The following is a 25,093-nucleotide window of genomic DNA, read 5'->3' as shown; positions in this document are numbered from 1 at the left end:
TTCTATCATGTTATGGCTACTCTTCCCCAAGGGCCACTTTCCTACATGATTATTAATTAACCCTTTCTTATTGCACAATACTAGATCAAAAATAGCCTGTTCTCTCGTTGGTTCCTCAAAATACTGATCAAGAAAACCATCTTGTATACCTTCCATTAATTCGTCCTCCACACTATGACTGCAAATTTGGTTTGCCCAGTTTATATGCAGATTAAAGTTCCCCATAATTATTGTATTACCTTTGTTACATGCACCTCTAATTCCTTGATTTATACAGTGCCTTACATTACCACTACGGTTTGGGGGCCTATAAACAACTCCCACCAATGTTTTCTGCCCTTGCTGTTTCTAAGCCCCACCCAAACTGATCCTATTCCTTGATTTTCCAAGCTAAGACAGTATTCTTTATCCCATCCTTTATTATCAGGGCTACCACTTCTCCTTTTCAATTTTGCTATCTCTTCTAAAAGTTATGTATCCCATAATACTTAGTTCCCAACCGTGGTCACTTTGCAACCACAGCTCCATAATGGTTATCAGATTAAACCTATTAATTTCTATCTGCGCTATTAATTCAGCTATTTTCTTGCAAATACTTTATGCGTTCAGATATAGTGCCTTTAGCTTTGGCTTTTTTCTATTTTTCCTTAGTCAGTAATGCCCTATTACCTTTGTTACTCTCTCTGTCCCTTCCTCACCCACTGCTTATTTTTATCCAAAACTCTGCTCTCGAGCCTTGACATGTCTCTAGTTGCTTTTTCTCTCTATCTAAACCGTGCTGTACTTTCCTGGATCTCTCCACCCAGCCTTCAATAGTTTAAAGCCCTGTTTACTGTCCTAGTTATTCGATTCGCCAGGACACTGGTTCCTGCCCAGCTCAAGTGGAGCCCATGGCAAGGGAACAGCTCCCTCTTTGCCTAGTGCTGGTGTCAGTGCCCGTAAAGAAAAAACCCTGCCTCCCACACCACTCTTTGAGCCATGCATTTCCTGTTCTAATCTGCTTATCCCTGTAACAATTGGTGTGGGGCTCAGGTAACAATCCAGAGATTATTACCTTTGAGGTTCAGCTTTTTCATTTGAACCTCAACACCTCCATCTTTTTCCAGCAGAACCTCATTCCTAGTACTACCTAGGTCATTGGTTCCTACATGGTCCACAACAACTGAAACCTCCCTTTCCATTCCATGTTCTGCCTCTGATCTGCCCCAGGGTGGGGGCAGTGTGTGATGTCCCTGTGGGGTGCAGTATTTTCAGTGTCTGACCCTGAGCTGCCCCAGGGAGGGGGCAGTGTGTGATGTTACTGTGGGGGTGCAGTATTTTCAGTGTCTGACCCTGAGCTGCCCTCATTCCTCCTGCTCTAGGGGGCAGTCACGCTCCTCTCAGTTGGAGTTAATAGGAGGGACCACATCATCCACTGGATACCGGCGGTATTTCAAGGCACATCACGTCCGGCTACCTCCCAGAGAAATCCAAAATCAACCTGCAGATTCAATTCATTTTATTATCAATTGTTAACAACATTTAGCTCCATTTGATGCAGCTTTCAGTATTTGAAGAATCCCTTTAAAGAGTTAAGTATGGATGCAAACACAATTAGAATTATTTTTATCTGACCCTTTTCCCGTTGATTAATTGGTCAAATATCCAGAATATTAAACTCCAGCCCAGTTAGAGGGGGAAATCACTATCAGCAGAAAAAAAAACCAACTGTCAGAATGGACACGATTCAGTCTGGGGTAACAGCAGAATCCAAACCCTGCAGTCACTTGTGAACTCGCTGATGTCTTACCAGGTTGGATGACCGAGCGTATCCCTTCCCACACACTGAGCAGGTGAACGGCCTCTCCCCAGTGTGAACTCGCTGGTGTATCAGCAGCTGGGATGACTCAGTGAATCCCTTCCCACACTCAGAGCAGGTGAACGGCTTCTCCCTAGTGTGAACTCGCTGGTGTACTAGCAGATGGGATGACCGAGCGAATCCCTCCCCACACATGGAGCAGGTGACCGGCCTCTTCCCAGAGTGAACTCGCTGGTGAGTTAGAAGGTTGGATGAACAAGTAAATTCCTCCCCACACTCAGAGCAGGTGAACAGCCTGTTCCCAATGTGAACTCGCTGGTGAGTTAGAAGGTTGGAATAACAAGTGAATCCCTCCCCACACACGGTGCAAGTGTACGGCCTCTCCCCGGTGTGAATTCGCTGGTGTCCCATCAGGTGGCTTGACTGAGTGAATCGATCCCCACACACGGAGCAGATGAACAGCCTCTTCGCAGTGTGACTGCGCCGATGTTTTTCCAGCTCTGAAGGGTAATTAAATCTCTTCCCACAGTCCCCACATTCCCACGGTTTCTCCATGGTGCAGTTATCCTTGTGTCTCTCCAGGTTGGACGATCAGTTGAAGCCTCGTCCACAAACAACACGTGTACGGTTTCTCCCCGCTGTGAATGGTGCGATGTTTTTTCAGGCTGTGTAACTGGTTAAAGCTCTTTCAACAGGCAGTGCACTGGAACACTCTCACTCGGGTGTGTGTCTCGGTGCTTTTCCAGTCACACTGATGTTTGAAATCTTTTCCCACAGACAGAACAGGCAAACATTTCTCCTTCCACAGTCAAAGGCCGATGACATTCAGGTCCTGAGGAATCGTGTTATTTTGTCAGATCTTGACGTGATGTTTGGTTTGATTTTCCCATCTGCAAATCCTGCCCTTCTTATACCCTGCAAAAGGAGTTTACAAAAATCATTACTGCAAGTACCAGACACAAATTCAAAACAGACAATTCTAGATTCCATGGAACATTCTTTCCTCTCTCGTTCCTCCAAAGCTTTAAATCCCTGTCCCATACACTCTCTGTCCTCCCTGTCCTGAAACACATCGCACGTCTGAAAACAACATATCCTCCGCTCCCAGTTTTCACCATCTACTTTGTCTAGGTTCAGTTCTACACTCACTGGTTTCCCTAACCTCCCCTGAAGGTGCTGACCCCTGGCTGGGTTCAGTGGGACCCTGTAGCCCCGCCCACACTTTGCTCCTCTGCAAAGATGGCCATACATGCACTCTATGTCTCGATGAATCATGATGGTGACGCACAAACCTGCAGCTTTCCTTTTGTTAATAATAATAATTTTTATTTATATAGCAGCTTTAACAAAGTACAATGTCCCAAGGCGCTTCACAACAGTGTCACAAGACCAGTTCGCCTAACATCTGTCGCAGGACATTTGAAAAAGCATAATTCAGTCAAGCAGAGTCAGCATGGTTTTGCTCCTGCTACGGCCCCAGTTTCCGGATACACTCTTATGTTTATAGATTCTGTCCCTTCCCGTCACGCTTTGGTTTTCGTTTCCCCCAATGCTACCCTGTTCTATTGCCTTCACCTTGTCCTTTAAGCTTTTAGGTTTCTGCTCATCTGAACCCTCCCCCCGCCGCGCCCTGCCCCCCCCTCCCCCCATCCCCCCGACTGATTAGTTAAAGCTCTCTCTGCAGCCCCAGTTATTCGGTTCGCCAGGACCCTAGCCCCAGCACATTCCAAGTGGAGTCCATCCCGAATATAATGTGGGAAAATGTGAGGTTGTCAACTTTGGCAGAAAAAATAAAAAAGCAAATTATTAAAATGGAGAAAAATTGCAAAGTGCTGCAGTGCAGAGGGACCTGGGGGTACTTGTGCATGAAACACTAAAAGTTAGTATGCAGGTACAGCAAGTAATCAGGAAGGCAAATCGAATGTTGGCCTTTATTGCAAGGGGGTTGAAGTATAAAAGCAGAGAAGTCCTGCTACAACTGTACAGGGTATTGGTGAGGTCACACCTAGAGTATTGTATACAGTTTTAACCTCTGTATTTAAGGAAGGAAAAACTTGCATTGGAGGCAGTTCAGAGCAGGTTCACGAGGTTGATTGAGGGGGTTGATTATGAAGATAGGTTGAGTAGGTTGGGCCTATACTCATTGGAATTCAGAAGAATGAGAGGCGGTCTTATTGAAACATAAAAGATAATGAGGGGGCTCGACAAGGTAGATGCAATGAGGATATTTCCACTCATAGGGGGAAACTAGAACAAGGGGACATAGTTTCAGAATAAGGGGTCACCCATTTAAAACTGAGATGAGAGGAATTTATTCTCTCAGGTGGTTGTAAATCTGTGGAATTCTCTGTCCCAGAGAGCTGTGGTGGCTGGGCCATTAAATATACTTAAGGTGGAGATAGACAGACTTTTGAGCATTCAGGGAATAAAGGATTATGGGGAGCGGGCAGGGAAGTGGAGGTGAGTCCATGATCAGACCAGCCACGTTCTTACTAAATGGCAGAGCAGGCTCGAGGGGCCAAATGGCGTGCTCCTATTTCTTATGTTCTCATTACACAGTACCAGATCTAAGATAGCCTGCTCCCTGGTTGGTTCCGCAAAGTACTGTTCAAGGAAATTATCCCGGATACATACTGTGAATTCTTCCTCAAGGCTATCTTGGCCAATTTGATCAATCAATATGAAGATTAAAATTGCCCATGATTATTCCTGTTCCTTTTTTACAAGCCTCCATTATTTTTTTAATTTATACGCCATCCAACAGTGTAGCTACTGTTAGGGGGCCTATAGACTACACCCACCAATGAGTGTAGTATTTATTCTGTATCTGTCAGTGTCTGGTTAGCGAGTGTGGCTTTTCCTTTATACCTGTAAGTTTATGGTATGGAAGAGAGGTTTTCACTCTGTACCTGTCAATTACTGGTAAGTGAGTGTGGGTTTCATTCTGTATCTTTCATTCTCTGGTATATGAGTGTGAATTTTACTCTGTATATAACAGTTTTTGGTGTGTGTGTATGGATTTCACACTACTTGTCAGTCTCTGGTATGTTAGTTTGCGATTCCTTTATCCCAGTCAGTTTCTGTTATGTGAATGCGAGCTGTATTCTGTACCCATCGGTTTCTGAAATGTGAGTGTGCATTTTACTCTGTTCATGTCTGTTTCGACTCTGTGATTGTGGGTTTTCCTCTAGCACTGTAAATTTTTGGTATTTGAGTGTTGATTTTCTTCGTGAGTGCGGTTTTACTCTTTGTTTGTCAGTGTTTGATATGTGAGTGTGGGTTGTAATCTGTATCCGTCAGTTACCGGTGTGTGTGTGTGTGCGCGTAGCTTTCTCACTCTACCTTTCAGTCTCTGGTATATGTGTGGATTGTATCTGTAAATTTCAATCTCTGGAAGGCGAGTGTGGGTTTTACTCTAGGTCAGTTTCAGGTAATGTGGGCTTTTGTCTATATCTGTCTGTTTCTGGTTTTTGAGTGGGGCTTCATTTTGCAACTTTCAGTTTCTCTGATGTGAATGTGGGTTTTAGCGCTGTACCTGTCAGTTTCAGGAATGGGAGTGTGGGGTTTTACACTGTACCTGTCAGTTTGTGTTACATGAGTAAGTGTTCAATCAGTACAATAACTCCTAGTTTCTGGTAAGGGAGTGCATATTTAAGTCTGTATCCATCACTCTCGAGGATGTGTGTGAGAGTTTTATTCTTTATCTGTCAGTCTCTGAGATTTGAGTGTGGTTGTTCTCTATATCTGTCAGTTTCTGGTATATGTATTTGGGTTTTATCTGTATGTATCAATCTCGGTAACATGATTGTGTATTTTTGTCTATCTTTCACTCCTTGGGATGTGAGTGCAGGTTTTATTCTTTATCTGTCACTCACTTTTATGAGCGTGTGGATTTTACTCTACAGTGGTCATTCTCTGGGATGTGAGTGTGATCTTCACTCTGTATCTATTAGTCTTTGGTGTGAGTATGGGGTTTACTCTGTATCCATCAGTCTATGGTATCTGAGTGTGGGTATTATTCTGTGAATGTCAGTCTATGGTATGTGTATGTGGGGTTTCCTCCTGTCAGTTTCTGTTATGAGAACGTTTTATTCAAGTGTGTGAATGTGGATTTCATACTGTACCTGTCAGTCTCTTGTGTGTGAGTGTGGCACTTTTTAGCTGTACCTGTCTGTTTCTGTTATGAGTGGGGTTATATTCTATATATGTCACAGTTTCTGTAATGCGAGTGTGCAGTTTACCACATTCTACCTGTCTGTCACTGGTATGTTAATGTGTGTATGTTTTCTGTACCCGTCAGTTGCTATTATATGAATGTTGATTTCATTCTGTGCCTTTAAGTGTCTGGTACAGCTGTGGTATTGTGGGTTTGACATTAAATCAGTCAGTCACTTTCAGGTGAGTGTTGATTTTGCTCTGTCACTCTCTGATATGTGTTTGATTCTGTATCTGTCCGTCTGAGAAGTGAGTGTGGGTTTCATTCTGTATCTATCAGTTTCTGATATTTGAGTAAGGGTTTTAATCAGTACCTGTAAGATTCTGTTACAGGAGTGTGGTTTTTAGTCTGTATGTGTCAGTCTCTGGAATGTGAGTGTGGGTATTACTCTGTATCTATCAGCCTCTGGAGTGTGAGTGTGGGTATTACTCTAGCTATCAGTCTCTGGAATGTGAGTGTGGGTATTACTCTGTATCTATCAGTCTCTGGAATGTGAGTGTGGGTATTACTCTGTATCTATCAGTCTCTGGAATGTGAGTGTGGGTATTACTCTATCAGTCTCTGGAATGCAAAAGTGTTTTTTTTTCTGTACCTGTCAGTTTCTGGTGAGTGACTGTGGAGTTCACTCTCTAACTATCTGTCCCTGGTATGTGAGTGTGAGTATTTGTCTGTAGCTGTAAGGGCCTGGTATGGGAGTGTGGGTTTCACTGTCAGTCAGTCAATCTCAGGTACTGGAAGTGATTGTGATTCTCTCTCAATCTGTCATTCAATGTGTCTGAGTATATGAATCATTATGTTTCTCTCAGTCTCTGGTACTGTTTGTGAGTGTGGGATTGATTATGTATCTGTTAGACTGGTGATGTGTGTGAGTGTGGGATTGATGATGTATCTGTTAGACTGGTGTATTTTGAGAGTGTGGGATTGATTATGTATCTGTTAGACTGGTGATGTGTGTGAGTGAGGGATTGATTATGTACCTGTTAGACTGGTGATGTGAGTGTGGGATTGATTATGTATCTGTTAGACTGGTGATGTGTGTGAGTGAGGGATTGATTATGTATCTGTTAGACTGGTGGTGTGTGTGAGTGAGAGATTCATTATGTAATTGACAGTCTCTTGTACTGAGCTATTCTTGCTCTGTGTGACTGTTGGATTTGGTTCCTTCACCTGCTGTAGGCGGATGATAGTTTGCGATTATCGATGACTGTCTCAGGAGGAGGTTTGGTTCAGTCCATTACCTCCGTTTCTCTGCTCTTGTATGTGAGCTGTTGGGTTTGAGAGTCATTGTACAGACACGAGTGTGAATTGACACTGCGTCAGTGTCTATCTGTTCGTGTGTGTGAGTAAGGGAGTGAAATTGGATCTGCCTTTCAATGCGATATGATTGGACTTTGAAACAACACATTATTGTACTGCTCCAAGTGACTGTGGGATTCATAATATAACACTGGGAATTTGGATCACTGTGGGATTGACAGCTTCTGCTGCCTGTGACAATATGATTGAGGTCAGTTCTGTGTCTCTGCACTCTGAGTGATAATGTACTTAGTGTGTGTGAGAAGGAGCTGCCTGCATTGTTCGTCGTGTTCCGGGTTGAGGAAAGATCAAATTTATTCTGTCTTGGTGAAGTATTTTCCTCTGAGAATAATAATAGGAAAACACTATTAGTTATGATATGGACAGCCAATGGAGAGAATATAAAAATAAAGTTATAATTCATGTGTTTGTGTTCAATAAAGTAAAGTATCTGGAGAGAGGAATCTGCGATACAAACAGTGTCATTGTCTGATCTCACTGCAGTACAGCGACACTCAGATTCCCCACACCAGGTGTATAGGACGGTTCTATAGAAAGTTATCAGCATCCAGACACAAACCAAACCCAGCACTGGTCCACGAATGGGACCACCCGATGGGCACAAATTTAGGTTGATATCTCCCGCTTCCATGGGACTACCTGTAAAATTCTGAATTGCTTCCTGGAATATAACCACAGGTACCTGGGCTGTACAACAATTGTTCTCAGTCTATTGACAGCCTGTGTCATTAACAGAATGTCACAGTTACCAGATGCTGATGTATCTGAGGGGGCGATAATGTACCGCTCGATCACCAGCAACATGGTTCTGAAGAATTCAATGCACCAAAACAAAATAACCCATTTTTGAAATGTCTCCGATCACATTCCTCTTCTGGTGCCTGCAATAGATGCACTTTGTGACACTCCTCACATCCTCATTCTCAGGCTGTGTTTCCACTGTTCAATGTCCAAGAACAACAGACACTGAGATTGGAACTGAATCAGGAACATTCACTACTGACTTGGGGAAAGAAAGTAACAATGATTTGAAAGAGCAAGGTGATTTACTTTCTCTGTTACCTTACACCGTACACACACAGCCCGAGAATGGGCTCCCCCTTCCCCCACTCACTCCATGTTCCAGAACTAGTTCCTACTCCACTCTGCCTCTTACAAACAGCCCCCGACTGCCGCTGAACTTACCCCGACTCAAAACCCATCTGCGGACACAATTCCAATGTGATGAGCTGCTGTAAGGAGGCCGCTGTTTGCTCCCTTATTCGGGCCTGGATATCTCCGCTCCCTGATGTGTTCAACGATCATCAGCCCAGCACAGAGGAAATGGCAGCCGCTGACAGAGCTGGAGGAGGGGAGCTCGCATGGGCCCTTCCTATCAGTTTAAACACTGTGTGCGGAGGGGAGGAGCAGCATGTATTTAGCGCATGCTCAGACCATCTTTTTGTCACAAATTAAATTAGCAAAAATGGGATTGTTTCACAAGTTGCTTTTATCACTAATTAAATGGGCCACATTGAAAAAACGATTGTGAGAGCCTGACACTGGAGAAAGCCTAAACTGCTCTACTCGTTCCATCAGTCTCTGGTGTGTGTGTGTTTCCCTGTCAGTTTCCAATAGGCGAGTATGGGTTTTACTTGCATATTATTGCTCAGATACGTGGGTGTGGGTTTCATACTGCACTTGTCAATTTCTGCTATGTGAATGTGGGATTTATTCTGTACCTGTCAAGTTTTGATGTGAGTGTCGGTTTTATTCTGTATCTGTCAGTTTCTGGTATCTAAGCGAATCTTTATCTGTACCTGTCAGTTTCTGTTATGTGAGTGTGTGTTTTATCATGTACCTGTCAGTTTATGTTATGTGAGTGTGTCCTTTAACCTATATCATCAGCTTCTGGTATGTGAGTGGATATTGACCAGTATGGCAATTTTTCGGATCGGAGTGTGGATTTTATTCTGTACCTGTCAGATTCCGGTATGAGAGTATGGGGTTGAATCGGTACCTGTCAGTTTCTGATATGTGACTGTGGTTTTAATCTGTACCAGTCACTTTCTGGTATCTAAGTGAGGATTGCATTCTGTACCTGTCAGTTTCTGGAATCTGGGTGTTCATTGTATTCTGTACCTGTCAGTTTCTGCTTTGTGAATGTGGGTTTTATTCTGTACTTGTCAGTTCCTGCTGTGTGAGTGTAGGAATTAATATGTACCTGTCAGTTTCTGGGATGTGATTGTGGTTTTTTTTCTGTACCGTCAGTTTGTGGTAGATGTGTGGGGTGTCAGTTTCTGGTATCTGAGTGTGGATTTTTACCTTTATATGTCAGTTTGTGCAATGTGAATGTGGGATTCATTCTAGATCTCTCATTCTGGGGTAAGCGAGTGTGTGTTTCCTCTGTACCTGTTAGTTTCTGATATGAGAGTGTGGGATTTATTCTGTACCTGTCAGTTTCTGGTATGAGAGAGTGGGTTTTATCCTATATTTGTGAAATTTACAGATCAGAGATGACCCCAACAGACAATAGTTTTGCACATTATATTGGACGAATGCGATTCAGAAATATTTGGAGTAGAGGCGAGCAATTAGTGCATAATATAAACCATATCTCTCAGTGATGCAGTGAGTGTGGGATTCACTCTGTATCTGTCAATCTGTGGTACAGTGAGTGAGTGTTCGATTCACTCTGTATCTAACATAAATGCAAGTGTTTGTTGTTGCTGTAGAAATGAAGATTTTCAGTTACTTACGTGGTTAACATTTAAGCAGAAGAAAATGTCAGAAGCAGCCTCTTGGATAACAGTCGGGAAAGTGCTGTTACTGGTGAGATCACGATTTGCTTGATGCAAACTTGGCTAATAACCCTAGAGGTGATGGAAAAGAAAGCAACATTTTGGGACGTTTGAGCGAGATGATAAAACATAATCAGCGCGAGGAGCGCCGATCAGAGAGCTGGTGCACAAGAAGCATTGAGCTCCTGTTTACTGCCGATGCTATTTCCAAAACAACGGAGAAGAACAGTCCCTGGATCTGGGAAATTGGAGGCCTTTCAGCACATGGAACCTGTTAGAGGAACAGAACTCCCTCCCTAACAGCACTGTGGGAGTACCATCATCACACGGACTGCAGCTGTTGATGAAGGTGGCTCACCACCATCTTCTCCAGGGTAATTAGGGATGGGCAATAAATGCTGGCTTTACCAGCAACACCGACATCCAGTGAACAAATTTAAAAAAGGCAAATCATCCCTTCGAGCGTGTTACATACAGAACAGGAGGAGGCCCATTCAGTCCCTGGATCCTGTTACATAGGAACAGTCAGCCATTCTGCCTCTCGACTCTGTTACATTAGGAACTGGAGTGGGCCATTTCAGCCCTGGAGTCTGCTTTACAGGAATAGATGGACACCATTCAGCCCCTCAAACCTGTTACAAATGAATAGGAGGCCCTTCAGACCCTTGTGTTTGTTGCATTGAAACAGGAGGTGAGCATTCAAGCACCTCAGCCTTGCGAAAAGGAATTAGTGGTGGCAATGCATCGACTGGATACTGTTACACAGGAATAGAGGAGGCCATTCATCCTCTGGAGCCTTTTACTTTCGAACAGGAGGAGGCCATTCAGCCATCTCGAGTCTTTCACATCGGAACAGGAGTAGGCCATTCAGACCCTCAAGCATGTTACGTAGGAACTGGAGGAGGCTATTCACCCCCTCCGAGAAAGTTCTAGGAACTGGAGAGGGCCATTCTGCTCCTCGAGCCTGTTACATTAGGAACAGGAGAGAGTCATTCAGCCATTGGAGTTAGAAAGCAATAGGAGGAAGCAATTCTGCCCCTCAGGTCTGTTACATTAGGAATAGGACAAGGACATTCATTCCCTCGGGACTGTTTCATGGGAACAGGAGAATGGCATTCAGCCCCTCGAGCTTGTTACATTGGAACTGGAGGAGGCCATTCAGCCCCTGGAGTCTGTTACACAGGAATAGAAGTGGCTTTTCAGCTCCTGGAACCTGTTACATAAGAACTAAAGGAGGCTATTCATTCCATTCTAGCCTGATACATAGGTACAGGGGAAGGTCATTCTGCCCCTAGAGCTTGTTACATATGAATAGGAGGAAGCCTTTAAGAACCTCGTGTTTATTACATTAAGAACACGAGAAGGTTACTCAGTATCTCCAGTCTGTTACACTAGCAACAGGAGGTGGCCATCAGCCCCTCAGGCCTGTTACACAGGAATAGAAGGAAGCCATTCAGCACCACAAACATATTTAATTTGGATAACCTGTCTGTATATCCGCACACTGTGATCGGTACCGTACCTACTGTGTGTGAGAAGGAGCTGGTTGCACTGTTCTTTATGTCTCAGGTGGTGGAAACTTCACATTTGTTCCAGTTCCTTCAATTCCTTGCCTGTAGGAGGAGAAGGTATCTCTGATCATTCAAGAATAAGAGAGGTAGAAAAGACTAAAGTGATGAATGTAATCGTTCAATTAGTAATCATTATGAACATTCACAAAGGGAAGCCAGCGATACAAACAGTGTCAGTGTCTGACTCCACTGCAGTACTGCAGCACTCAGATTCTGCACACCAAGTGTGTTGGGCAGATTTACAGCAATTTACTGACATCCAGACACAACCCAACCCCTGCCCTGCTTCAGGAATGGGACGACCCGATGGTGCACGGACTTTTACACAGCTCAGATTGCTACTCCCCTTTCCCAGGGCACTAACCGTTCAACCAAAAACAAAGAGCTGCTGTTTAAAACATGTCCTTCACATTTCTCACCCGGTGCCTGCAATAGATGCTCCTTGTATAAATCCTCACTGTCCGGCTCTGCTTCCACTGCTCACTGTCCAATGATCATCATCATCGGCAGTCCCTCGGAATCGAGGAAGACTTGCTTCCACTCCTGAAGTGAGTTCTTTGGTTGCTGAACAGTCCAATACAAGAGCCAGAGTCCCTGTCACAGATGAGGCAGATAGTCGTTGAGGGTAGTGGGGTGGGGGGGCGGGACTGGTTTGCCGCACGCTCTTTCCGCTGTCTGCGCGTGATTTCTGAAGGCTCTTGGCGATGAGACATGAGGTGCTCAGTGCACTCCCGGATGCACTTCCTTCACTTAGAGCGGTTTTGGACCAGGGCCTCCCAGGTGCCAGTGGGGATGTCGCACTTTATCAGGGAGGCTTTGAGGGTGTACTTGTAATGTTTCCGCTGCCCACCTTTGGTTCGTTTGGGTTGAAGGAGTTCCGAGTAGAGCACTTGCTTTGGGAGTTTCTGACAACAAACACGGTGAGACTGGAACTAAAGCAGGAACGTTCACTACTGGTTTGCAGGGAGAAAGCAGCAATGATTGTAAACAGCAGATCCTTCCCATTCTGTCTCCCTTACCTGGGACACACGCTGTCCACATACAGCCCGAGAATGGCCTCTCCCTTCCCCCACTCACTCCACGCACTGAGACCAGTTCTTGATCCACTCCGCCTGTTACACACAACCCCCGACTCCCCCTGAACTTCCCCCAGACTCAGTGCCGATCTCTGAGCCCATCTGCGGACACGCTCCCAAAGCGATGTGCTGCTGTAAGGAGACTGCTGCTCGCTGCCTTACCCCGGGGCCGCGGTGTCTCCATTCCCGGCTGTTTAAACCATCTTCTTCCGCTCACTGACTGAATGGCGCTCACAGGCAGGGCTGGAGGAGGGGAGGGCGCATGCGCTCTTCTGCTTCCTGGAAATCCACTCGAGGGACGGGGTTGATCCGCGCATGCGCAGTCTATAATCAGCAAAGTGAACTTTCCCAATTCACTTTAATCAGAATATGAGCAAAGGAACTGGGCCTGGGGAGCAAGGACAGAGATTGTTTAAAGTCCCTTTGAGATGCTCAATTTGGGATCATTCCGTGCACATTGTTTTTCTATTCATGAGCCCGTCCTCACAAAGCAATCCTCAGAAACATCGGAGGGACGGGGGAGTAGGAGTGTTTGCTGGGACCGTGCAGGAGTTAATATCTGACAGAAACGTCCCAGATTAATTTAATCAGAGTGAAACACTGGGTCACAGAGTAATACCGAACGGCCCTGAGCTGCAAGATTACAGAGAGTACAACAGGCAAGCGAGGGTTAAATGTGAGACGTTGTTTTTTTCACTCTCTGACACTGTCCCGCAGTGTGGGATTAATAATGTGTCTGTCTGTAGTGCAATATCAGTGAGAGACTTTAACTTCTGTCCCTCCAATGGGGACTTTCAGGATAAAAGCAGACTTCACAGGTCAGTCTCGAACTGATACTGTGCATGTTTCTGTGTCTCACCGTCCTGCCTCGATCTCGATCTCTCTCTCTCTCGATCTCGTATTGTTTGTGAAGGCGGGATACTGTTATTTCACATGATGTGGACACACTTGTGAGTACAAATCTGGCACATAGAAACATAGAAAATAGGTGCAGGAGTAGGCCATTCGGCCCTTCGAGCCTGCACCGCCATTCAATGAGTTCATGACTAAACATGCAACCTCAGAACCCCATTCATGCATTCTCGCTACACCCCTTGATCCCCCGAGTAGTAAGGACTACATCTAACTCCTTTTTGAATATATTTAGTGAATTGGCCTCAACAACTTTCTGTGGTAGAGAATTCCACAGGTTCACCACTCTCTGGGTGAAGAAGTTTCTCCTCATCTCAGTCCTAAATGGCTTACCCCTTATCCTTAGACTGTGACCCCTGGCTCTAGACTTCCCCAACATTGGGAACATTCTTCCTGCATCTAACCTGTATAAACCCGTCAGAATTTTAAACGTTTCTATGAGATCCCTTCTCATTCTTCTGAACTCCAGTGAATACAAGCCCAGTTGATCCAGTCTTTCTTATGTCAGACACTGTTTCTCTCTCTGGTGCTATACATGACAGTGTGGCACTGTTACTGAGCGTAATATGGAGACACTGCTGCCAAGTGTAAGACTGATAATGTGTGTGCTCTCTCCCCCCACTGGTGTTATACATGAATGTGTGATACTAGTATTGACCCTAATATGCAGACACAGTTCGGGTGTTTAAGGCTGATACTATGCCTGTCTCTCTGCCACTCACTCTGATAGCCATCTCTGGGTGATGAGGATGGGATGGATAGAGCACTGTTAAATGTCCCTTAGTTTAGGAGGAGAGAGAGACAGACAAAGAGAGGCTGGTAGGGCGGTGAACACAATTTATATTTTCACGTTAATCAAACATATTTGCATATATGAAGGGGAAGTATGTTTGACAAATTTGCTAGAATTCTTTGAGGATGTAACAAGGGTGGATTAAGGGGAACCAGTGGATGTGATGTATTTGGACTTCCAGAAGGCATTTGACAAGGTACCACATAAAACATTACTGCACAAGATAAAAGTTCACGGATAGAGGCTTGGCTAACTAACAGAAAACAGAGAGTTGGGATAAATAGTTCATGCTCTGGTTGGCAATCAGTAACCAGTGGCGTGCTGCAGGGATCAGTGCTGGGACCCCAACTATTTACAATCTATATTAACAACTTGGAAGAAAGGACCAAGTGTAACGTAGCCAAGTTTGCTGATGATACAAAGATGGGAGGAAAAGCAATGTGTGAGGAGGACACAAAAAATCTGCAAAAGGACATAGACAGGCTAAGTAAGTGGGCAAAAATTTGGCAGATGGAGTATAATGTTGGAATTTGTGAAGTCATGCACTTTGGCAGAAAAAAAAAATCAAACAGCAAGTTATTTTATAAATGGAGAAAAATTGCAAAGTGCTGCAGTACAGCAGGACCTGGGGGTACTTGTGCATGAAACACAAAAGATTAGTATGCAGGTACAGCACGTAATCAGGAAGGCCAATGAAATCTTGGCCTTTATTGCAATGGGGACGGAGTACAAAAGCAGGGAAGTCTTGCTACAGTTATACAGGGTATTGGTGAGGCCATACCTGGAATACTGCGTACAGTTTTGGTTTCCTTATTTATGAAAGGATATACTTGCTTTGGAGGCTGCTCAGAGAAGGTGCACGAGGTTGATTCCGGAGATGAGGGGGCTGACTTATGAGGAAAGGATGAGTAGGTTGAGCCTCGACGCATTGGAATTCAGAAGATTGAGAGGTGATCTTATCGAAACGAATAAGATTATGAGGGGGCTTGACAAGATCGATGCAGAGAGGATGTTTCCACTGATGGGGGAGACTAGAACTAGGGGGCATAATCTTAGAATAAGGGGCCACCCATTTAAAACTGAGATGAGGAGAAATTTCTTCTCAGAGGGTTGTAAATCTGTAGAATTCACTGCCTCAGAGAGCGGTGAAAACGGGGACAATGAATAAATTTAAAACAGAGAGAGACAGTTTCTTAACTGAGAAGGCAATAAGGGGTTATGGGGAGCGGGCTGGAAAGTGGACTTGTGTCCATGATCGGATCAGCCATGATCGTATTAAATGGCGGAGCAGGCTCAAGGGGCCGTATGGCCATACTTTGCTCCTATTTCTTATGTTATGTAAATTTGAGGTCATCCAAAACTCAGCAGCCCATGTCCTAACTTGCACCAAGTCCCGATCACCCATCACCCCTGTGCTCGCTGACCTACATTGGCTCCCAGTTAAGCAACATCTCGATTTCAAAATTCTCATCCTTGTTTACAAATCCCTCCATGGCCTTGCCCCTCCCTACCTCTGTAATCTCTTTCAGCCTCACAATGCCACGTGATGTCTGCGTTCCTCAAAATTGGCCCTCTTGAGCATTCCTGATTAGAACTGTTCAACATCGGTGGCCGTGCCTTCAGCTGCCTGGGCCCGAAGCTCTGGAACTCCCTCCCTAAACCTCTCTGCCTCTGGACATTTCTTTCCCCCTTTAAGATGCCCCTTAAAGCTACTCTTTGACCAACTTTTAGTCATCTGCTGTAATTTCTTCTTATGTGGCTCGGTGTCAAATTTATTTGCTTTGTCTCATAACACTGAAGTGCCTTGGGACATTTTACTACGTTAAAAGCGGTATATAAATAAAGTTGTTGCTGTTGATAGCAATGGGAACTCGTACAACCGGAGCGCCCATTATTATCAATGAGAATATTAGATGTTCATTGGTGGTCCAGGCCCACGTGATCCCAGGATACGAATACATATCTGGAAGACATGTCCCTGTGCACTGCACTACGAAACTCAGACTCCGACCACAATCCTATGTTCCTCTGAAACCACCAGGCAATTTTTTTTTTTAAATTCTGGTCAGATGCATTCACTCAAAAGAAGCTTCCAACCGCAATTTTCCGCCCAAAGTATTGGTTTAATTTCTCTGCCATCTCCTTATTCCCCATTATAATTTCTCAGCCTGTAAGGGACCCACATTTACTTTTGCTAATTTTTCCTTTTTAACATACCTACAAAAGCTTTTACAGTCTGTTTTTATGTCTCTTGCTAAGTTTACTCTCATTTTCTATTTTCCCTTTCTTTCTCAGTTTCTTGGTCCACCTTTGCTGAATGCTAAAATGCTCCAAATCCCCAGGCTTACTGCTCTTTTTGGCAACATTATAAGCTTCTTCCTTTGATCTAAAGCTATCTTCACTTGTTAGCCACAGTTAGACCACCTTTCCTGTGGGAGTTTTGTGCCTTAAAAGGTATTAATTGTTGCAAATTGTGTATTCATTCTTTAAAGCGAGCCATTGCTTATCCACCTCGATACCTTTTAATGCAGTTTCCTAATCTATCTTAGCCAACTCACCCCTCATACCTAAAAAGTTTGCTTTGTTTAAATTTAAGATCCTAGTTTTGGATTTAACAAAATCACTTTCAAACTTAATGTAACATTCTATCAGATTATGGTCATTCTTCCGTTGCCAGCACGTCCCATGTACAAATAAACAAAATAAACAAGACTCACTGTTAAAAGTTGTTGCTGTTAATAATCACAAATCACTTTTTACAAATCACTCCAAGGCCTCGCCCCTCCCGATCTCTGGAATCTGTTGCAGTCCACAAGATGTCTGCACTCCTCAAATTCTGCCCTTTTGACCATCCCTGATTATAATCGCTCCACCATCGGTGTCCGGCCCTTCAGCTGCCTGGGCCCCGAGCTCTGGAACTCCCTCCCTAAACCTCTCCGCCTCTTTCCTACTTTCAGACACTCCTTAAAACTTACCTCTTTGACCCAGCTTTTGGTCATCTGCCGTAATTTCTGCTTTTGTGGCTCGGTGTCAAATGTATGTGTTGTGTCCTGTAACACTGCTGTGAAGCGCCTTGAGACGTTTTACTACGTTAAAGGCGCTCCAAAAAAAAAGTTATTGTTAATACTGCAGGAGTGAGGGATTGACTAAGCTGGGAGTCCAGCGCAGGCGCACTGCGAACAGTCGTGCCCCTCACCACCGACGCCTAATGTGACGTCACCCGGCCGGCGCGTGGTGAGGCGGTTGAACACTTTTCAAATCAAGAGGCACGTGACCCCCGAGCTGCCCAGCGCTCCTTCAACACAGTGGGCGGGGCTCGGAGGCGCTGCCGGCTCCTATTGGTGGGAGTGGCTGGCAATCTGTTTCGTTTAACCGATAGACGGCCGGGAATTCCGCAGTGCGCAAGCTCGGTGCCGCCCTCCCCACCCCCAGTTCTCGGATGCGCAGTTTGTTGTAACCAGCGGTTGGACAATGTAGGAAACCGGACTGATGGTGGGCGGTTGGGGCCGGGAGGGTACGATGAGTTTGTGAGGGAAAACACCGAACTGAACACACAGCCCCGGAGCTCAGGGTTTGGGGACATGCGGGAGATAGACTGAAACTTCCAGTGAGCTCAGACAGTGTGTAACCCGGGGGCCCAGTGAGCTCAGACAGTGTGTAACCCGGGGGCCCAGTGAGATCAGACAGTGTGTAACCCGGGGGCCCAGTGAGATCAGACAGTGTGTAACCAGAGGGCCCAGTGAGATCAGACAGTGTGTAACCAGAGGGCCCAGTGAGATCAGACAGTGTGTAACCCGGGGGCCCAGTGAGATCAGACAGTGTGTAACCCGGGGGCCCAGTGAGATCAGACAGTGTGTAACCCGGGGGCCCAGTGAGATCAGACAGTGTGTAACCAGAGGGCCCAGTGAGATCAGACAGTGTGTAACCCAGGGGCCCGGTGAGATCAGACAGCGTGTAACCCGGGGGCCCAGTGAGATCAGACAGTGTGTAACCCGGGGGCCCAGTGAGATCAGACAGTGTGTAACCCGGGGGCCCAGTGAGATCAGACAGTGTGTAACCAGAGGGCCCAGTGAGATCAGACAGTGTGTAACCCGGGGGCCCGGTGAGATCAGACAGTGTGTAACCCGGGGGCCCGGTGAGATCAGACAGCGTGTAACCCGGGGGCCCAGTGAGATCAGACAGTGTGTAACCAGAGGGCCCAGTGAGATCAGACAGTGTGTAACCCGGTGGCCCGGTGAGATCAGACAGCGTGTAACCCGGGGGCCCAGTGAGATCAGACAGTGTATAACCCGGGGGCCCAGTGAGATCAGACAGTGTGTAACCCAAGGGCCCAGTGAGATCAGACAGCATGTAAGCCGGGGAGAATTCTGGTGATTTTCTGTAAGTACAGACGGGCGGGACAGAGATCTGAGGAAAAGGATAAAATCAAACAGAAATATTGGGCATATACTTTTCTGAAACGTTGGAAAAATACTTTACACTACATTCCACTTCACAACATTAATATTCTTCTAATTTTCTGCCCTGTCATAATTAGATCTCCCGGTGAATGGCGGAGTGATTGAGAAAGTTCCACAGCTGGAAGGAAACATGGATAGTGGACTGAGGAACAACAGCAGGTGAACCAGCACAGGATTGTGAGAGCACCAACCAGGGAGCCCCTTCCGATTGAAAGTGCTTCAATAGATTGACTGGGGAGAAAGGTAAGAGAAAGTGCCATTTACTCAGATATACACCGATCCTGTAGACTGTACACACAGGTTACAAGGTAAGGCAGGAAATGAGACTGGGAGAGACTGACCACCGAGCACAATTATCCAGCATGAGGCCGTGCAATGGATGTGAAGTGAGATCAGTTTCTGTCTGTAAACACACAGTCACAGTGAATCTTGTGTGTTTTAGATTAAAGGGCTTTGATCTAAGAGGTGACTCCAGTTTGAGGCAGAGCCCAGCAGATGGACCCGTCTCTGTACATTCGGTGGGACTGAAGTCACACCGACACCATCAGATCTCAATGTTCAAATATTTCCCATCTGGTGAGAAAGCCAATGGAAAGGTTGAACTGGAAGCACGTCGTCAATTCACTGATCATGATGCACAGACCAATCTGAAATACCAGCACGGCCTATCACTGACAGAATCAATTATTCATTCATGAACATTTAGAATTATAAGAAAATATATTGATAACTACTAATATTGAAACATTTCCGATTAATCGATCACTAGAGATATGTAGTTTTCTAATATACTGAAACAGAGATACGGAGAATTGCAATTTATTTATTGGCGTCGTACTTGACCCCGAGGTGAGCTTCTGGACCCATATTCCCTCAATCACCGAGTACGCTTACTTCCAGCTCCATAAAATCGCCGGTCTCTGCCCCTTCCTCATCCATACCTCTGTTACCACGACATTAGACTATTCCAGTGCTTTCCTGATCGGCATCACACCACGCACTCTCCGTAAACTTAATCTTATCAAAAACACTCCTGCCCGTATCCTTACTCAGTTTCACAAGAAATAGCAGGCGTAGGCCATACGACCCCTCCCATCTACTCTGCCATATAGTAAGATCTCTATTCGATAGAGAATTTCAAAGATTCACAACTCTTAAGTGAAGAAATATCTTAATATCTTCTCATCTCAGTCTTAAATAGGCGATCTCATCCTAATACTAGGATCGATCCCTAGTTCGAGACTATCCGGCCCTTGTCAATTTTTCTAAGAATTCTATGTTTCAATGATATCACCTTCCATTCTTCTAAACTCCAGAGAATATAGGCCTATTCTACTCAATCTGTCCTCAGCCCTCTCATCCCAACTTGTATCAATTTCCCTTCACCCATCACCCCTGAGCTCGCTGAACTACATTGGCTCCTGCACCATCAGTGCCTCAATTTCAAAATTCTTATCCTTGTTTTGACATCCGACCAGGACCTTGTCCCTCCCTATTGCTGTAACCTCCTCCAACCCTACAACCCTCAGAGATCTTTCCATTCCTCCAATTCTGGCCTCTTGAGCAGCCCCAATTTTCATCCCTCCAATATTGGTGGCCGTACCTTCAGCTGCTGAGGCCATAAGCTCTGGAATTCCCTTCCTAAACCTCTCTATAACACTCCTTAATACCTACCCTTTTGAATAAGCTTTTAGTCACTTGTGCTAATATTTCCTTACGTGACTGGATGTCAAATTTTGTTTGATAACGGTCCTGTGAATTGCCTTGGGACATTTTACTACTTTTAAGGCACGATATTAATGCAATTTGTTGCTGATAACTGAAGATATTTCGAATTGTAATGACTCTCACTAGGGTACAGTTTCCTCTGGCACCGACTCTCACTGGGGTACAGTTTCCTCTGGCACCGACTCTCACTGGGGTACAGTTCCTCTGACACAGATTTACTGTGTATCTAATTCTTGCTGTCCCTGCCCTGGGACAGTTTAGAGGGAGCTTTAACCTGAAACTGATCAGGAGCTGCGGGTGGAAAGTTCTCAGTGCAGTGACAGATCGTACTGCTGCTGAATTTTAATTGATAAGCTGTCCAGTGCACTCTGGGTGGACACTGAAGTTCGCCCAGTGGCAGTGTAGAGGGAACTTTACTCTGTATCCAACCCATACTCCACCTAGTCTCTGGGAATTTAATGTGAATTTGAAAGCAACTGCTAGGGGAGATAGCGAGAAATTTATTCTGCTGCTTGGGGTGTCTAGGACGAGGGGACATAACCTTAAAATCAGAGCCAGGCCATTCAAGAGAGATGTTCGGAAACATTTCTTCACTCAATGGATGGTTGAAGTGTGGAACTTTCCACAATAAGCAATCGATGTTCGCCCATTGAATAACTTTAGGCCGGTTGTGATTTCTGCCCAATGACCTGTTGCTTGTTCCCTTGGATTGGATCTTTATTTATTCCCTTTGGTTTGTTTTCAGTTTCATTGCTGGACCCACCACTCAAAGCACTTTGTCTGATCTGCCCCTGGGAATGAGCAGACTCCTCCCTCATCTCCCACACTGCACCGTCTCTCCTTCTCTTTCCCCCTTGGTTGTGTTCCACACTCTGGGCCCTGGACCTTTCCCGGGGATTCTCAGTATGAACAGCGGGATGTGTGTTGAGACAGGATGTCCCAGCTCTCCACCTTTAAATGGCCCTGCTTTATGACATCACTGCAGTGCCTAGCGACTAACCTCACTGACCCCAGCTCATTATGGGCTGGCAGTGTCTGATGGGACAGTGTAGAGGGAGAAAGACTTGGATTTATTTGGTGCATTTCACGACCACCGGACCTCTCAAAGCGCTTTACAGCCAATGAAGTACTTTTGGATTGAAGTCACTGTTGTAATAAGGGAGATTTACTCTGCATCTAACCCATGCTGTACCTGTCCTGGGAGTGTTTGATGGGATAATGTCGATGGAGTTTTACTCTGTATCTGACCTGTGCTTTACCTGTCCTGCAAGTATTTGATGGCTCAGTGCAGAGGGGACTTTACTTTGTATCTAACCCATGCTGTACCTGCCCTGGGTGTGTTTGATGGGACAGTGTAGAGGGAGCTTTATGCTGTATCTAATCCATGCTGTACCTTCCCTGCGAGTGTTTGATGGGATAGTGTAGAGGAAGATTTCCCCTTTATCTAGCCCGTGCTGTACCTGCCCCTGGGACTGTTTGATGGGACAATGGATAGGGAGCTTTACTCTGTATCTAACCTATGCTGTACCTGCCCTGGGAGTGTTTGTTGGGTCAGTGTAGATGGAGCTTTACTCTGTATCTAACCAGTACCGTACCTGCCCTGGGAGTTTTTGACGGGACAATGTAAAGGGAGCTTTACGCAGTATCTAACCCATGTTGTACCTGTTCAGGCAGAGTTTGACGGGACAGTTTAGAGAGAGCTTTTCTCTGTATCTAACCCATACTGTAATTGCCTTGGGAGTATTTGATGGGACAGTGTAGTGGGAACTTTACAATTTATCTAATCCGTGCTGTACCTGCCCTGAGAGTGTTTGATGGGACAGTTTAGAGGGAGATTTACACTGTATCTAACCCATGCTCTACCTGCCCTGAGAGTGTTTGATGGAACAGTTTGGAGGGAGCTTTTCTCTGTAACTAACCCGTGCTATACCTGCTCTGGGAGTGTTTGATGGGATAATGTAGACGGAGATTTACTGTGTATCTAAACTGTGCTAACCTAGCAAGTTGTGACGAGGATTCCAATAATCTACAAAGGGATATAGATAGGCTCAGTGAGTGGGCAATACTTTGGCAGATGGAGTATAATGTGGGAAAATGTGAGCTTATTCACTTTGGTAGGAGAAATAAAAAAACAAATTATTATTTAAATGGGGAGTGTTGTAGAGAGTAGAAATATATATATATATAACTAGGCATTGGGCACCTGCTGGATATTTAAAACTCACATAAGCTTAAAATGGACACATACGTAAAATGGCTGCCCAGGCATGATGGGAAATCAGGTAGTCAAGCTGTGAACTGTTGAACGTTCAATGACCAAGCAATAACCCTGTGAGGCCCACTATAGGAATGCCTGGGATGCGGGAAGACAGAGATGAGAAGGAAACCATCTCCTGTGAACAAGGTCATAAACCAATTAATTCCCCAGGAAGAAAGATAAGAGGGAAACCATCTCCTGGAAACAAGGTTATAAACCAATTATTTCTCCCAGATGAAAGAACTAGGGAGAGAACCTATAAAGTCATCGATCAGCCCAAGCTGACAATAACCGAACATATGGTTCCCGGGATAATAGGGGAATTCTATTGGGTTAAAAGAACCTATATGTAATCTATAATCGTTGTGATTGGCTTGTGTCCAGCCGTGATGGGCTGTGTAGCTGTAGTAAACTGTTTTGTAACTGTTGTGAAACATATAAAGGTGCATGTAACCCTTTGTTCGGTGGAGAGAAACCTGGATACGGTCCTGAGTTTTTCCTCCCCGCTGAGCGTAATAAAGGCCGCCAGGCGTTGGAACCGACTCTGAGTGTTGAGTGATTCTTCTGAGAAAACACTAACGCTAACAGGGAGAGAATACAAAATGCCGTGTATAGCGGGATCTGGGGATCCTTGTACATGAAACACAAGAATTTAGCATGCAGTTACAGCAATTAATTAGGAAGGCAAATGGAATGGTGGCCTTTATTACAAGGGGGATGGAATATAAAATTAGGAAAGTCCTGCTGCAAATGTACATGACATTGGTAAGACCACATCTGGAGTACTACGTACAGTTTTGGTCTCCTTATTTCAGGAAGGATATACTTGCACTGGAGGCAGTTCAGAGAAGGTTCACGAGGTTCATTGCTGAGATGAAGGGGTTGTCATAATGAGAAAGGTTGAGCAGGTTGGGCCTGTACTCATTGGAGTTTAGAAGACGTAGAGGTGATTTTATTGAAACGTATAAGATTCTGAGGGGGCTTGACAGGGTAGATACAGAGAAGATGCTTCCCCACGTGGGGGAATCTAACACTGGGGGGCATAGTTTCAGAATAAGAGCTCGCTCATTTAAAAGGGAAATCAGGAGCAATTTCTTGTCTGAGGGATGTGAATCTTTGGAATTCGCTACCTCAGAGAGCTGTGGGAGCTGGGTCATTGAATGTATTTAAGGTGGGGATAGGCAGATTTTTGAACGATAAGGGAGTCGAGGGTTATGGGGAGTGGGCGGGGAAGTGGAGTTGAGGCCTGGATCTGATCAGCCATGATATTATTGAATGGCGGAGCAGGCTCGAGGGGTCAAATGGTCTACTCTGCTCCTATTTCTTCTGTTCCATACCTGCCCTTGGAGTGTTTGATGGGACAGTGTAGAGGGAGATTTGCTCTGTATCTAACCCATGCTGCACCTGCCCTGGGAGCGTTTCGTTAGACAGTGTACATAAGAAATAGGATCAGGAGTAGGCCATACGGCCCCTCGAGCCTGCTCCGCCATTCAATAAGATTATGGCTGATTTGATCATGGACTCAGCTCCACTTCCCCGCCTACTCCCCATAAACCCTTATCCCCTTATCGTTTAAGAAACTGTCTATTTCTGTCTTAAATTTATTCAATGTCCCAGCTTCCACAGCTCTCTGAGGCAGCGAATTCCACAGATTTATAACCCTCAGAGAACAAATTTCTCCTAATCTCCTTTTTAAATGGACGGCCACTTATTCTAAGATCATGACCTCTAGTTCTAGTCTCCCCCATCAGTGGAAACATCCTCTCTGCATCCACCTTGTCGAGCCCCCTCAAAGTCTTATACGTTTCGATAAGATCGCCTCTCATTCTTCTGAACTCCAATGAGTAGAGGCCCAACCTACTCAACCTTTCCTCATAAGTCAACCCTCCCTCATCCCCGGAATCAACCGAATGAACCTTCTCTGAACTGCCTCCAAAGCAAGTATATCCTTTCGCAAATATGGAACCCAAAACTGCACACACTGTTCCAGGTGTGGCCTCACCAATACCTTGTATAGCTGTAGCAAGACTTACCTGCTTTTATACTCCATCCCCTTTGCAATAAAGGCCAAGATACCATTGGCCTTCCTGATCACTTGCTGTACCTGCATACTATCCTTTTGTGTTTAATGCACAAGTAACCCCAGGTCCCGCTGTACTGCAGCACTTGGCAATCTTTCTCTATT

The 25,093-nt window shown here is 45.2% G+C and overlaps 2 protein-coding genes across 7 annotated transcripts in view; one reads left to right on the top strand and one right to left on the bottom strand.

Moving 5' to 3' along the window:
- Positions 1-1,521: 1,521 nt before the first annotated feature.
- Positions 1,522-17,672, bottom strand: LOC139273413 (zinc finger protein 239-like). Of its 6 annotated transcripts, none has more exons than XM_070890298.1 (4): positions 17,439-17,672; positions 11,634-11,724; positions 10,070-10,183; positions 1,522-2,713 (listed from the first exon to the last, which is right to left on the bottom strand). In XM_070890298.1, the coding sequence occupies exon 4, from the start codon at positions 2,351-2,353 to the stop codon at positions 1,763-1,765; it is 591 nt and encodes a 196-aa protein (XP_070746399.1). In that variant the 5' UTR covers positions 2,354-2,713; positions 10,070-10,183; positions 11,634-11,724; positions 17,439-17,672; the 3' UTR covers positions 1,522-1,762. The 6 variants fall into 6 exon arrangements, with proteins under 6 accessions (XP_070746399.1, XP_070746400.1, XP_070746401.1 ...); XM_070890299.1 differs by having other exon boundaries at positions 11,638-11,724; XM_070890300.1 differs by lacking the exon at positions 11,634-11,724.
- A 222-nt stretch (positions 17,673-17,894) lies between these two features.
- LOC139273407 (zinc finger protein 436-like) overlaps positions 17,895-25,093 on the top strand; it is a 70,008-nt gene continuing 62,809 nt past the window's right edge. Inside the window, exons 1-2 of the mRNA XM_070890288.1 lie at positions 17,895-17,936; positions 19,001-19,166. The gene's annotated coding sequence lies outside the window, so the exon portion shown is untranslated. The remainder of the gene's footprint in view (positions 17,937-19,000; positions 19,167-25,093) is intronic.

The sequence above is a fragment of the Pristiophorus japonicus genome, chromosome 9 (assembly GCF_044704955.1).
Source record: "Pristiophorus japonicus isolate sPriJap1 chromosome 9, sPriJap1.hap1, whole genome shotgun sequence".
NCBI lineage: Eukaryota > Metazoa > Chordata > Chondrichthyes > Pristiophoridae > Pristiophorus > Pristiophorus japonicus.
This window is presented reverse-complemented; position numbering and strand designations above follow the sequence as displayed.